This window comes from Colossoma macropomum, unplaced genomic scaffold (assembly GCF_904425465.1).
Source record: "Colossoma macropomum unplaced genomic scaffold, Colossoma_macropomum, whole genome shotgun sequence".
Classification (NCBI taxonomy): Eukaryota; Metazoa; Chordata; class Actinopteri; order Characiformes; family Serrasalmidae; genus Colossoma; species Colossoma macropomum.
This window is the reverse complement of record NW_023494787.1, coordinates 32,670,160-32,685,637: the sequence shown is the minus strand read 5'-3', so window position 1 is coordinate 32,685,637 and position 15,478 is coordinate 32,670,160. Positions and strand designations below refer to the sequence as shown.

At 37.0% G+C, this 15,478-nt stretch overlaps 1 protein-coding gene across 1 annotated transcript; it reads right to left on the bottom strand.

The window, feature by feature from the left end:
- Positions 1–241: 241 nt before the first annotated feature.
- rab5aa (RAB5A, member RAS oncogene family, a) lies at positions 242–14,756 on the bottom strand. Its single transcript, XM_036567013.1, has 6 exons — positions 14,576–14,756; positions 10,158–10,384; positions 6,778–6,929; positions 4,695–4,817; positions 1,916–2,009; positions 242–1,779 (listed from the first exon to the last, which is right to left on the bottom strand). Exons 2-6 carry the CDS (start codon positions 10,321–10,323, stop codon positions 1,664–1,666), a joined length of 651 nt encoding a protein of 216 aa, XP_036422906.1. The 5' UTR covers positions 10,324–10,384; positions 14,576–14,756; the 3' UTR covers positions 242–1,663.
- Between the last annotated feature and the right edge of the window lie 722 nt (positions 14,757–15,478).

Genomic DNA, 15,478 nt, shown 5'->3' with positions numbered 1-15,478 from the left:
TGATGGCCTCTCGATGCACACAGCTGTTTGTCAAACAGCTCAGTGAAGTTACCAGACGTGCAGATATACACCGCGATATTCAACATACTGTTACCGTGGACATTTTAAAATAACGTCTAAAAACGTCAGTGCATTTGTACATTTGTAGCTCTGGTTACACAAGATTCCACTATATTGTCACTCAAGATACTTTCCAAAAAAAGAAGAAAAAAAAAAGAAAAGAAAGAAAACACCACAAAAGAACTGGATGTTTGTTTCTTATTTTCTTTTTGTTAATAACACTACATACATTTATAAGACCACCATTGATTATAATTTAACCATTTTGTGAAAAAAGAAACATAAGTCCAAACCCCTATCAAAGCAGTTTCTGGTTACTGTACAGTTTTTTTTTTTAATGATTATCTAGACAACTCCCTATCAAGCATTAGTTCTGCAATGGTAAATGGAAAAGTAGACTACATTGCAACACCCTATTTACAGTAAATTATTTATATATATATATTTATATCACTCTGGCTGTATTTAGAGCAGATAAATTCATGAACAAAATTAGTGCAAGGCATGGAGTAAGAAACACCTGGTTGTGTTAAAACCAAAGAGAGAGAGAGAGAGAGAGAGAGAGAGAGAGAGAGAGAGAGAGAGAGAGAGAGAGAGAAAGAAAGAAAGAAAAAGAGAGAGATTAGCCTCAGGCTCATGTTTGTGAAAGGGGTGGGGGAAATAAACGACTACTCATCTTATTAAGTGGAAGTGTGCACTAAATTAAGGGGTGCAATTAATTTCTCACTACATGAATGCAGTGTCACAGCATAGGTTCCTCTGCATTCTCAAACATGCATGCTGACTGACAAACACTCAGGCACGCACATTCACACTGTGCCAAAAGAACTATGCCGACAAAGTAGTAAAGGCTCACCATGACTGGCCAGATAGCATTGTGGGAAAGGAATCATCAATATATGTAGGTACACGTGTGCATAAGTATGTGAATAACAGCGTGATTAGTTTGTAGGAGTTTTACAGGCAGTACGGTCAAAAGAAGTGGGCAGTCAGCTATTGCACGGTGTCAATGGGGCATCTAGAAGCAGAGCAGAATGTGCTGTGGGAACAAAGAGGGGAAAAGGGGATAACGGGTCATCTGTCTCATCCTCTCTCATCGCTTGTGCCATCGGATAAAACTCTGATTTATGTTTAGGCCTTGTAGTGAAACATGCATCCATTATTCTGCAAAGTACATTTCTATAAAATGAAACAATAAAAAAGGTGAAAACAAAGAAAAAAAAATTAAGAGAAAAAAGATTTTGTCTGAAAAATGGAGGCTATAGAGTCTTTAGCTATTAACAGGATGGGTGGATTCTTGCAGAAGCCCCGCCCCTGTGCCTAGGGCTAGCAAATGGCATAAGGAAGAATTATCTGATGAGCATTTGTGAAAGCAGAGTAATGTTTGGACACAAGCCATAACCTTCAGAAAACAAAATGAAGGGCCTTGTACATCAAAAAAAGGTCAGGGCATAGCTTTTGTTACTGCTGGCCACCAAGTTACGGAAAGGAAGAGAGCAGGGCATTTCATTAGTTACAGTCATAACCAAGTCAGAGGAGGGGCAGGGCCAGGGCCTTGCGTTAGTTGTTGTGGTAACAGAGTTTGGTGTGTGGGATGTCTGCATTAGTTGCTGCAGCAGGGGGCCTTGGTGGGTGGGGCTGTCTCAGTTAGGTCCACGCCCCTACTCCGCCCGCTGTTGGTTCCAGCAGCCTGGGGCTCACTCTTGGGCAACCTTTTAGCTGGAATACAAAAGGGGGAAGGAAATGTAAAATTTTGTAAAACGAACTGGCTGCAAAACACACAAAACATTGTCCTCATGGCTTGTTTACAAGCTGTATTAACAGCTGTGACATTGTAGCACAAATAAAGACCTACCAATGGCCATGAAAATCTCATTCACATTCATGGAGGTCTTAGCTGATGTCTCCATGAAGAGCAAACTGTTGTCATCTGCATAAGACTGGGCATCCTGAAAAACAGCATCCCAGACAAATGAGTCAACAAACTGGCCACATTGTCTGTAGCCCTGCATCGCACTCTGCAGTTATTTCCAGTGGAGGTCTATGTTACTATAGCTTAATGTATTGAGAGTTCTGTTGCGCTGTCATTAGAGTTCAAAATGCATTTGAATGTCTTGTTCCATCTATTGGTGTTTAAGTTAAAGGGTTAAAATGCATCAATGCAAAAGAGAGCATTAACACACTTCCCTAGGCTGATCTTTCAAACAATCTGTAGTAGTACTGGCTGAAACAGAGCTGCTCACACACTCTATGTTGCTCTGATAGTATCTGCAATTGTAGACCTGTCATTCAAATCGAGCTTTCAAATAGCTTTTAAAAGCAACACCTTCCAGCAGTGCTCATGGGAGACCTAGCCCTAAATCAACAAGCAGAAACCTAACAAGCCTCCACTGTTTAGGAACACATCAAAAACAACTCGACAGTCCTTTACGCAGAACTAAAATAATTTGTTCAAAGATGAACAATGTCTGCAATTACAAACAAAACCCTTTACGAATGCTTATTTGGGGTGGGATGCTGTCTGGCTGCAGAGCATGTTCTCTAACACATTAAGAGACAAAAAAGTTCAAATTCTGCCTGCTGTTCATCAATTTAACCTCTTTAACTCCTTGGCACTTTGTCATATTCTTCATAACTTTCATATTTCATAAGCTACATTCAAAAAGTGGGCGTCATATGAGAGCTGCAATCGTCTTCTTTCCAGTCAAATAGATGGGTAATGTCATTTTAAAACTTTATAATAAAAGAAGCTGAACTCACAATTTATTTTCTACTGAAAGTTGACCCATTTTTCCACAAATTTGAGCTAGAATCTGGATCTCAGATGGTGTCTCTTCAGTGAAATGCTCTGTAAAAATTACTTTTATAAAAAAATACAAAGAGCATCTAAGATTTTTGGCTTTCAGCAGTAAATTGTAAGCATATAGCATTATATTTATGACCATAAAAGACATTTTCTGTTAATTTAAGGGGAACTTTTACACATTTAGTTATTTCATGCAGTTACTGAATAATTGCCTTATGATTTTGGCATGTCAATTCAGAGAGAGAGTTATTGTACATGATATTGTACACATTTCCATAACAATAGTAGTCAACGCACTGAAAGAAAATGACACAGAAAAAACATCCATCTGTCTGGTAACAACTTCCCAAGAACACAGTCAACCATTGAAAATCTGTCTCAAGGACTCATGGACTAATGTAACTTCTTTCACAAAAACAAATGAAATAAAATTACACGTACATACAAACCGCAATTCTAAAAGATTTGGTACAACACATGAAAAGCAAAAAAAACTGATCTTGTTAAAACAGTACAAGACAAGACAATTAATGCTTTACTTTATCAATTTAATTATTTTTTTATATCAATGCCTGCAACACGTTTAAAAAAAATCTGTGACCGGAACATTTATATAAGAATGTTGTAAAATGTTCAAATAACATTTTAAACAGCTGATACAATCATGCTTAGGTATAAAAGGAGCATCCAGGAAAGACCTAGTCCTTTTTGCTTAAGAATGGTTTAAGGCCCATCACACTGTCAAAAAAAGAAAAATGAATGATCCAACTCCAAGAACAATGTTCCTCAACAAGCATTTGCAGAGATTTTAGGTATTTCACCTTCTACTGCGTATTATATGATTAAAACATCCAGAGAATCTGGAGAAATCTCATGAAGTACAAACGAAAACCAAAACTGAATGCTTGTGTCCTTCAATCCCTCAGATGGCACTGCATTAAAAACCGACATGTTTCTGTGATGGATATTATTAGGCTTAGGAGTACTTTGACAAACCACAGTCAATAAACACTGTTAGTCATTGCATCCACTAATGCAAGTCAAGGCTGTACTATGCACAGTAGAAGCAACATGTCAACAACATTCAGAGATGCTGGTGACTTCTCTGAGCATAAGCTCATCTGAAATGGGCTGATGCACAGTACAAACATGTATTGGTGGTCTTATGACTCAACCTTAGAGACAGTTTACAGAAATAATGGATGTTGTGATCTCCAGACCAAAAAAGGAACAGGACCATCCAGATTGTTACCAGCATAAAGTTCAAAAGTCAGCGCCCGTCATGGTATGAGGTAGTATTACAGCCCATGGCATGGGAAACTTGGACAATTGTGAAGGCACCATTACGGCTGAAAGACATATACACAGGTTTCCTTCTAGATGATGTTGTTTTCAGTGACGTCCATGCTTATTTTAACATGACAAGCCAAGCCACATTCTGTATGTGCTACAACAGCATTGCTGTGTAATCAAAGAGTGCAGGTGCTACTAGAAAGGCCAGCTGAAGACTTGTACAACGGAAATCTCCAAAAAAACAAAAAAAATTCAAACGATGTCTTCAGTCTCTAAACGATTATTAAGTATTGTTAAAAGGAAAGGTGATATAACACAATGATAAACAAGCTACTGTCCCAAATTTTTTTAGGCATCAAATTTGGAAGTAGCACATTTTACAAAACAAACATAAAGAAAGTATTAAAGTTCATAAAAACATCAGGTATTGTGTTTTAGTACTGATTTCAATTTAATACAGGTCAAACAAAACCAAATCACTGTTGTAATTAGCATTGCAAACAATGTTTTTTTTTGGTACTGCTTTGAAACCCACCTGGAAGTCAACAGCTCTTTTGTTAGCAAGGTCAGCTTTGTTTCCAGAAAGAGCAATGACAATGTTTGGGCTGGCCTGCCTCTGGAGCTCCTTCACCCAATTCTTTGCTCTTGCAAACGACTCCTAAATAGCATAAAAAGTAAGAAATTGGTTAGCAGTAAATTAGACAAAGCAGCTACTAGTATAACATTAGTTACTTACTATAGGCATAACAATCGTGTTTTATAAATCACCTATAAACCAAAATTTAGAAAATTACACTCATTTTCAAACAATCGTTACTTATTCATTACAGTGTGCTTATTACAAGCAATCATTCATATATATGTAAATATGTACACACAAAAATTCTTACATAAACTAAAAGGCTGTTTTCAAGTGCTTTTTTCATTTTGACCATCTTTTATGGTAGATGCTCAGCTTCACATGGAGAAATGGAACATCAAGTCTCAGTTTAAAAAAAGAAGAAGTCCCCTTTAGCTGAGGAGTCCTTGTTTAATACCGTTCATATTAACTTTGGTTTTTTGTAAACTGAACATACACTGACATGCCAAAAGTCGTGGGACAGGAACTAATATCGTGTAGGACAGCGACTGCTGTGAAGTGCAGCGACTCCATGTGGAATATATGTGTGGGCCTCCCGCATTGAACGTGGATGTGATATCTGCCAGAAACAATTCTATCCAGACGCTGGTCACGATCATTAAGCACCCGTGGGCGGCCACTGCGCTGTTCACTGTGGGTGCTAATGTCGTATTCCCAGTACAAATGGAATGTCCCATCCATAATTCATGTCGCCTTGCCATGAGCACGCTGGCCAGTAATCAACCTCACTCACAAAATAACACCTCACAACTTATACAGGTGTGGCTGGTCCCAAGCGGTCCCCTGAAGTAACACCACTTCATAATCAATTTACATACAGCTATCCCATGACTTTTGGCATGTCAGTGTACAGTAAGAGCTTACTGTCAGTCTAGAGATGCATGTATTCAACAGAGATTCATAGTAAGGCTGAGGAATGTGCTAGGAAGAAAGCAACTTCTTCAGCCACATAACAGTTATTAAAAAAACTGGTGTTACTGAGAAAAGGACAGCGTGTTAAACACATTTGATTTCCCCAAAAGCCTGTCACTTAAGTTTGCTTTTTTATTGCTGGTAATATTGTCACCTAGGGAATTAGAACAACTTTGAGAGTTTAATTTGTTTAAGAGTTAAAAAAAAAGCATTTGCAATTTAGGAGAGTAACAGCATCTAATGGTTAGAAACTTTTGTTTTTCAGTATTTACATTGGGGTCTTTTTTTCCCCAAGATGAGCTGTCTATTTGACTTTTGGAACAATGTTGGCTTACTGGCTGGTGGTCACTATTAAAAGACAAGAAAACCTTTCAATTAGAATAGCTAAAAATAAATAAACAGATACATTTGCAGATGTGAAGCTTTTAGCAGTATGATCACATTGTACATATAGCAGACCATATTCAAAATTCAAAAACATGTTATCCATGGAATTCACATTTAAAGAAGAAGTAGTAAACATGAGAACTAATGTGTGATAATACGGTTCTACTTAAAATCCACATATTGATCAGTGTTGGTAGTAGACAAATATTATAAAGCATTGATTAACATACACACTACACCATCTAAAATGAGTTCACTGTCAGGTGAAGTGGAGGGAGTTTATTTTCACATCTAATTTATTAATTAGCTTCTTTGTCAATGACCAGAAATTCCAAATTAATATTTTCTGAAAAGAAGCATACAGACTAATTAGATATTATTTTGATTAGATTTGACTGGGATAGGTTGAAAATGGGGAAAAGACAGAAAATAAAAGTTACTTGCACTACTAAATAGCCTTTAGAGTAGCAAAATTAAAAGGAGGAAGATCTGTATATACTACAGGGTACAGCTCTTGCAACCATACCCATCAGTAAAAATACCGTTAGCAAGCTATGCTGGGCTAACAATTTACCAAAATATCATGTGTGAGTATTTAGCACTGAAACACAAGTATTTAGTCAACATGCAAAAAACCAATGTTAAATCGCTGTGGTGAATCAACACACCAGTGACTCACTTCATTGGTGATGTCATAGACCACAATGGCAGCTTGGGCACCTCTGTAATACATGGGAGCCAGGCTGTGGTAGCGCTCCTGTCCGGCAGTGTCCCAAATTTCAAACTTCACCGTTGTGTCATCCAAGCACACTGTCTGTGTCAGAAAAGCCGCTGGAACAAATTGAAAAAAAAAAAGTCAGTCACCCAACAGCCTGGTAAATCAAGCCAAAATGAAGTCTCAAGTAAGGATTTCTTTTTCTCTCTTTTCATTTTTACTTCCAATCCATTAAATGCACATAGTGACAAGAACAAAATATACACCAAAAAAATAAATAAATAAAAAAAAAACAACAAAAAAAAAAAACAATCACAACACCCCCAAATGTTAGTCTGTCCTACGCATGTGAACAGACCGCACAAGTTTCTTATTTAATTATTTTTTTTCTCTGTAACATGACATGCAGTCACTTTCTAACAAATTGCACAGTTCAAAGGTATGTCAAACAAAGGTATGTTTGACTCAGATAAACATCTCTCTGCGAAGTATTTATTTATTTTTTGCATTTCAATTAAACAAATTTATGACTTAATACCATCACGCTAAAATAACAAATATATTAAGACACACTGTAGAATACAGAAGAAAACAGGATATAAACAATTTTAAAAAAAAGCATTGCCAGGTTGGGAAAGCATACACAGTTGTCAGAAAAAGTAAAGGAACCTTTTAGAATGGTTTGGATTTCTGAGTTAATAGTGCCGAAAACTGATCTGAGCATCATAAATATCATATATTACATAAAGTTTATTTAACACACACAGATCATATAACTCACAATTCAGACTATTAAACTTTTACAGTCAACAAAATGCTTTCTGTACCCGCTGATCAGTTCTGTGCACGGTATTCTATACTAGGGGTCAACTGATTAGTGGCCTGGCTGAAAATCCATTACAATATTTATCATTCTCTTTTCATCGGAAATGGGCTTGCATCCCGGTTAACAATAGCCTTATGTGAGAGTTATGTCCTTCTGTAGCACAACCACAGCTGACAGAAATGCTTCTGGTTCAGTGCCTCACCTGCAGCCTTACTGGATTGGTTGATATAAATTTGATGAGTACAACCAATCAAAACTTCAGTATGCCTGTCTTAATGTCCCGCCCCAATTGTTATGAAATGGCTGAATTCCTGATGATGTTTCGAGTGAGACTAGGGCTGTTCAATTCGAGAAATTTTGGATTCCAAGTGACAAGAATTAATGGAGTTGATTCCACACAATAGCCTTGATTCCAAAAATGAACACATATAGAAAGACATCTGGCAAAATAAGAGTACAATATAGAGTACAATATTTGACCTTCACAAGGAACTTTGAGAGCTAACACAAGCTGAACTTACTTAGCTTACTAACCGGGGCCGGCAAAGTTGTACTTGATACTCCGTCAGGTGGGTAGAGGTTTTGGCACAGGCAATAATGCTTGATTGTAAGCCAATTTCTTTTGACAAATTTTACATTTTACTACGATTGCCACTTTAAAGTGAAATACAGCTGTGCCAGTTGTGTAAGGAAGGATTTTCAGACTGTCTAGACAGTGACAGTAGAATATCTCACACTTTGTGGGCACGCAGGTGTGGGCAAACTTAAATGTCACCGTGTGGAATAGAGCCCAAAGCTTTGGAGATGACTCTCAATTGCTGCATAACTAGAATCAAAGGGACGATTCTTTTTGGGATCGACTCCCAGCCCTAACTGAGATCAAATACTCTTTTTCTTGTCTGCCCAGCTTTTGCAAGAGACAAGGGTAACAAGCTGCACATGTTTCGAAAAATAAACAAACCAAAGAGGGCAGCGCATGTATTTTGTACTACAATGAGTAGAGTGGTGAGGATATGCGGAGGTTGATCAATTGAGTCGTTTAGCAAAACGCACCACTTGCTCTGTATCATAACTTCACTAATTCACACTTGCTTAATCTGTAGATCCTGCACATAATAATAAACTTAATAAACCAGTTTTTCTAGCAACTGACAGAAACTCTGCAATAATAATAATAATAATAATAATAATAATAGAAACACTAGATAAGCTTTAATGCTATCTAAATACCCGTGTTTATAGCACGTCATGGCTTGAATCAAAGCCTGTCCCATATTATCTTTTTGTGCTTGATTTTGGGCAGCTATTTACTTTATTATATATTTTACTTTTATTATTTTAAACACCCATTTATCTATTTACTAATAACTGAAAATATTTAATTATATTTTCTTATTATTTCTTAATGTTTATACTGTGTGGAAGCTCCATGTACTTTATTTTTGTAAAGTTCACATGTTTGCTTTTAGTATTTCATTAAACAATATGTTCTTTAAATCAAAATGACATCAGCCCCATATACTGCTTATTGGCTTCTTTGTTTACCAATAATTGGTACTGGCCCAGAGAAACACACACTGGTTGAACTCTCCTCTATATATAGCTGTTTTTCATTTATTTTACTTTTTTTACAGATTGTATCACGGCATTTCAGTAAGACTGAGATTAAGACTCTGAACTAAAATATAGATTTAGTTTGCTAGTTTCTATATAAGCAACTCTGACACTTATTAACTCTTGCATTTCAAATCAGTGTCATATTCTGTTAGCCAAACTGTTTTCAGTTTAGTATCACTAATAGCCTGAAATTGTGCTACAGAATGAAACTAGATTTTGAAACTGACATAGTGTTTTGTTTTCTTAAAAACTAATGCCATTTACATTTACAAAAAGCTCAGAGCAGTGGAAATTATTTGCATCGATTTAAGAGGTCATTCTCCAAGAATCACCCATAATTTTTCCACCAAAGACCTTGACTGTTTAAACAATTTGTTCATTAAAGATGTGTAAATTTGTTTCATTTATTTGTTAAATAAGACTGTTTTTAATTATTAATACAACGTATATGAAGATCATACTGTATTAAAGGACTGCAAAATTCAGTAAAGTGTTAAAAACACCTTTTCTCATAACTGTTTAGGCTTTGTATGGCTGCCCACAATCTGCTGCACACATTACCACAGCGGGTTAAAATGACTGGTACTGATGAGCTGGCTTGTTTTTCTGGACCACATTCAGTGTCATGTTTAGAATGGTTCAAAAGCATTACAATACGAAGTACAGGCTTCTAGTGGGATCAGTTCAAATAAATGAGCAGACATGATGTAAAGAAAACCAACGTACCCTTTTACATATACCATAGTGAAATTAAAACAGACTGTGATAAAATATTTAGTGTAAGATTAGACCACAATAGTGTTGTATTTACTTTCATTCATTCGAATGGTTACCTAAAGAAAAAGAAAATCTTGCAAGCACATGCATAAAGATACAGGCAGATGTTCAGAGAATCCCCTACCTCCTATTGTGCTCTCTTGAAATTCATGGAACTGGCCTTTGACGAAACGAAGCACAAGACTGGACTTGCCCACAGCTGACTCTCCCAGCAAGACCAGTTTGAACTGGCAGATCTTATTGCCCGCGTTGGGCCCGTTGGGCCGGGTCGCTCCTCCCCGATTGGCCATGACAGCTGTCTATGTCCCCTTCTCCGTCTGGCACGCTCACACTGCACTGTTCCAGTAAGAGCTACAAAGTTTTCAAAAAATGAAGAAATGAGCACTTTCACATTGACCACTGGCCTTCTGTTTTCTCTCACTCCTTGTCTTGTTGCCGGCATAGTGCTAAATGCCCAGTTCCGATGTCGTCTTGACTGTAATAAAGGTTTTGCTTTTTTAGCCTTTGTTCAAACATGGCTCTCTTGGTTTTTGTTTCTAAAGCTTTACATGTGAACAAGCTTTATGATGAGTGACTTCCAGTGCAAATCACATCAGAGTAACCGACAACTGCTTTCACTTCATTAAGGAAGAATGAAGTACTACCGCTATGGAAATTAGTTCATCATTTCTGTGACATTCTGTCATAACAGAGCACATAACACACCAACAGTCCACCATTACACACAGTATATAATTACATAGCAAGCCAGTCCTTGTCGCTGATTGCTGGTCATGATGAAATTCTGGTCTAGGCTAGGTACTCCCAAACCAGGCGAGGTCTATTCAGACTAGGGTGTTCTTCTTGAATGTCTGAATCCGCCATAGGATTTCAAGACTTCCCAATTCAGCTTATGCATCACATACCATAGAAAGAACAGGCCTAATCTATTTGGCTTTAAGCATCAAGTTAATGTTTAATAGGTGGCTGTTTTTTTATTTAGCCTAGATATCAGTGTGTGCATGCTGAGAAAGAAGCTCTATCAAATTATATATCATAAATTGTGATAATGCTCTCATTGACTTTTTGCACAAATTGCAAGCAGCAAAAGGAAAAAGTGTTTAAAAAAATCCATCCAGCTCCATCAAACTGACTTATAGTGAGAAAACTGCTGTATGTAATTATGTCATTTCATGCAAGAAACTGTGGTTGCAAAAGTTTTGGTACAAAAAAAGTGTTTAACATGTTTCTATGAGTAATTTTACATGTGTTGAAAACTCTTTGATTCCACAACATCCCCCACGATCTACTGATAATGTTTATTTATTTATTTTTAAAATTCTTTATTATTTCTCCATCTACACCATCATGTAAGTGATTCTTTGCCATACAAAGACGTTTGAGCATTTTCCATTTAGAAAGCCTGTAGCCTTTTCTGAGAAATGGCAGCATTCCTTTCTCCTCCTCAGTTCAACTATACCTCTCCACCATGCTGTTTATGTTCGCCTCTGTATGCTGTAAGAGTCGAGCGAGCAAAATCTAAATTTATTCTATATATTTATTTATTTACTATTATTCCCCCAGAGGAAAGAAAAACATTTACAATGCAAGTTTTTGCAAAATTTTGGGTAACAATAAACAACTTTTCTACTAAATTTGACCAGGAAAAGTATCAACTTTCATTAAATATTACAGACAATTTCCATTTCCATAGCCTACATCAGCAAACTTTTTGCAGCTTTAAAACATTTTTTGCAAACAACACTTTGGATGGAAACTTAGCAACTGACTGTTTGTAAGAAAAGAGTAAGATCTGTATCTTCAATGGAAAGAACTAAGCCAGCATGACTCAGGCAAGAAGTTGTCAAAAATCTCTGACAAGTTGTGGGTTAAAGTGTGTGTATATATATATATATATATATATATATATGTATATCAAAGTAACAGAACTGATGTCTGTATGTTGCCACTGATATCATTACACATTACTTCTCTCTCTCTCTCTTTCTTTCTTTCTTTCTTTCTTTCTCTCTCTCTCTCTCACACACACACACACACACACACACACAGTCAGACACCTTCCTTTATGTATTTAATTTCCAGGTTGGAGACCACTCCTCACGTACTTAATTTTAATTTAAAACAGCCATTAAGTTTAAGTTATTCATTTTTTCAGGAGATGCTTCAGAGGAGATTATATTTAAGATTATAAGATTACATATATGATTATATATAAAGATAATCCACTATCATAAGGGAGGGGGAATTCAAAGGAAAATAAGTGAAAATAGGAAAAGCTATTAATGTATAGTCTAATCCTATTGATTTTGTCAGAAAATGCACATATTTTCTTTTTATATATATACTATATAAAAAGAAAATATGATAATGATAATATACTATCAATATTATTGATTTTGATTGCAATATTATTACAGTCATCATCACTGTGATATTCATTCACCGCTACTATTTGTATTATAGTTATACTTCTTTCTTGCATAATATTATGCATAATTTTACAACATTATCTATTTTTGTGCTTGCTTGTGCCATCGTCAACTTCATCCTAATAAACAAAAAAGTTATTTAATTATTTCTGACCATCCTTTCAACTCCACGTTATGTGTCTGAAAAGAAAAACATTTGCAAATCAAACAAAACAAAAGCAGGTGTTGGTTCTCAGACCTCAAAGCCATTGAATGTGTTTGGGATTACTTGGATCTTGAGAAGAAGAAAATGCAACCAACTAGACTTGTAGACTCAACTATGAAGGTGTGGAAAATATTCCCACAGATTTTTTGAAAAACTGAAAGCAAAGTCTGTTGAAAAGAAGGATAAAGAAATAACAACAAACATTAATAAATTTGATATGATATTTAGTTGTTAAGACTTTGATGTAATTTTGTGTAATGTTCTCTGTCTCTTTTCTTGACAGAGACACCTGAACAACCATGTTGACTGCAAATTAAAGAAATGAAGGGAGGTATCTGAATTTGCATGACACTGAATATACTACAGGTGGCACAATACCTCTGTTTCTTTTCCACTACAGATATTGAAATCTTGAATACTGAGTGATAAAAATGTTGACATTTTTCTTCAAAAACTACTTAGCATTAAAATCATCTATTTTAATTATAGTACTTCAGATATGTTGAGCATCTAAAAGTAGGCCACTGTGCTCAAACTAATCAAACACTACTACCGCACAGAAAGAAAGACATAGCTAAAACGACATTAAAAATCCAACATCCACCGATCCAACATCTGCTGATATCAGTTCAATGTTGATATGACATCTCTATTGCACACATACTTGTACATATGGCACCAAGTTAAAGCGCAATAGGTGACTAAGATCAGCCTAGACATCAGTGTCTACATGCTAAGCAAAGAGCAAATAATCTAACATACACTGCATGTACGTTAAGGACCAGCATGTTAGTTCTGTGATGGGAGAGTGCAACAATGAAATCAACACTGCACTGATACTGTGATGTCGCAACAACACTTTCTGACATGTTTACCCAACAGCCGAGCACTACTCGGACTTTACAGAAGACAGACACACTCACTCTCACATGCAATCGCACTACTATGTTTAACGTAGCCTAAATCTTTAAAGACAAGCCTGATACGTCACCGTCATGCCAAAGTCATAGCCTAACCTCTGCGAAAAAGGTTAAGTTTAACACACATGACGTGTGGTGCTAAGTAACGATTCCATGTATCTGTCGCGTCTGTGGGCAACCGCGTGTGTCTAGCAATTAAATATCTCTTGCTGAGAACAGCACGCCTGCTACCATGGCATAAACGTCGCATTTGTCTCTAAAACATCAGTTCAGAGAAATATCAGTGGGCACTGTCCGCATAGCGTAATGATGACAAACCAAACCAACGCTGCATTGGTCGAGGGCGAATCAAGGAAGTTGACGTACTGAGCTGGATTATTCCACTCTGTTGACACTGGTAACATTTGGAGCGGAAAATTCCCTTTTTGACTGGCTGACAGAGACCCGAACTATATCGCCTAGCATGCCGGCTTCACACCATCGTCCCATTATTTCCCTCTATTTTCTCAGTTCCTCTGTTTTCCAAAAGCGCTACGTTTGGAGGCCGCCATTTTTAAAGAAAACACCCTAATTACTTGTTTGCTCGATGCGTAAATCGACAGAGACATGCTGACGACACGAGTCGCATCGCCTTGTCCCAGAGTAATGTTTCTGTCCTGAGCAGCACGGTGTTGCGATTTGTTCATAACAGAAACGCTGGTAAAAGACGCAGCAGCTCTAATACTCGTCTTAGTTCGCACAAGTCAGTTTGGCTGCATTTTGACACAGTTCAGAGTCACTATGAAGACGGTATTATAACAATATCACATTTTCAATGAGAACTGGACTCATTTGGACTGCAGGGCGGGCAGAGACAGCAACTCTTTGTAAGCAGAATTAGGGCAGCGGGCCTCTTATTTACTGTCGGTTTGGCTAACAGGCTAACTGAGCTGCTGATCGGCAATCAGGCAAAACGCTCGGCGCAGCGAGACGCGCCGACTTATTTTACCTGGACGTGTAAAGTGATTTCGGGCGATAGGGCGCTGGGATGAACGAGCGTTTCTTCTGGATTTTGGGGGTGAGCTGATGTTGAACTCCGCCGAACCCCGACCGTCCCCTCCTTTTCTTTTCTCTCGCAACTTCCCTTTAGAACCAAAACACAAACAAGCACTTCCGCCCTTCGCGCCACGTCAGTTCTGGCCCGCAGCGACGCACTTCCTGTAGCGCAGGAACAGGCACGGCGCCTGTGTTTTTTTATGTTTTTATTTTTTTTATATAATATAATTTTATTTTATTTTATTTTATTGAGTAATAGCCACATGAATACAGGGAAGCATAAGAATAGAATGACAAGGAAGAAATAAAGAGAAAACTCTTTGTTAGGGGTGGAAAAATGGAGTTACATAAATGCATTAAATGACAACAGTGTGTGTTTGGCGGATAGAAATAGTTTTTATTGCCTTTTGTTGTTGTTTCAGTGCCATAAAGTAGTGTTTGGATTTTAAGATGTAGATTGAGAAAAAAAGGCCTCTTGTTACTGAATTTGCATTTGTCAATATAGAATTTAACAATAAAAATAAATAAATTAATAATGATTCTTGTTTTGATTGCAAATATTATGGAATCCAACAATACATTTTTAAAAAGTAAAGAGAAATCAACTAAAATGTTGTCAATTACATATCTTGGGTAATCTTGATTTGCATCGTATATATGAACAGTACCAAGGTAAACGGAGCAGGGTCTCAGGATGCTCGTTACAGAAGCTGCAGCCGAGGCTGATATCATTTTTAGGCATTTGTAAGAATACATTCACTGGGTAATATCTGTGGATCGTTTTAAAGGACACTTCTTTAATTTTATTTGTAATTAACTGTTTTGGGGGTAACGTCCAAACCGCTTTCCATCTTAT

Bases quoted from the DNA above. Each gene is read 5' to 3' on its own strand.
- rab5aa (XM_036567013.1), bottom strand. From the start codon at position 10,323: ATGGCCAATCGGGGAGGAGCGACCCGGCCCAACGGGCCCAACGCGGGC. The intron at 4,818-6,777 runs GTGAGTCACTGG...TATGCTATTTAG, and splicing joins TCTATGACATCACCAATGAA to GAGTCGTTTGCAAGAGCAAA. The intron at 2,010-4,694 runs GTGGGTTTCAAA...GCTGTTTTTCAG, and splicing joins AAAGAGCTGTTGACTTCCAG to GATGCCCAGTCTTATGCAGA.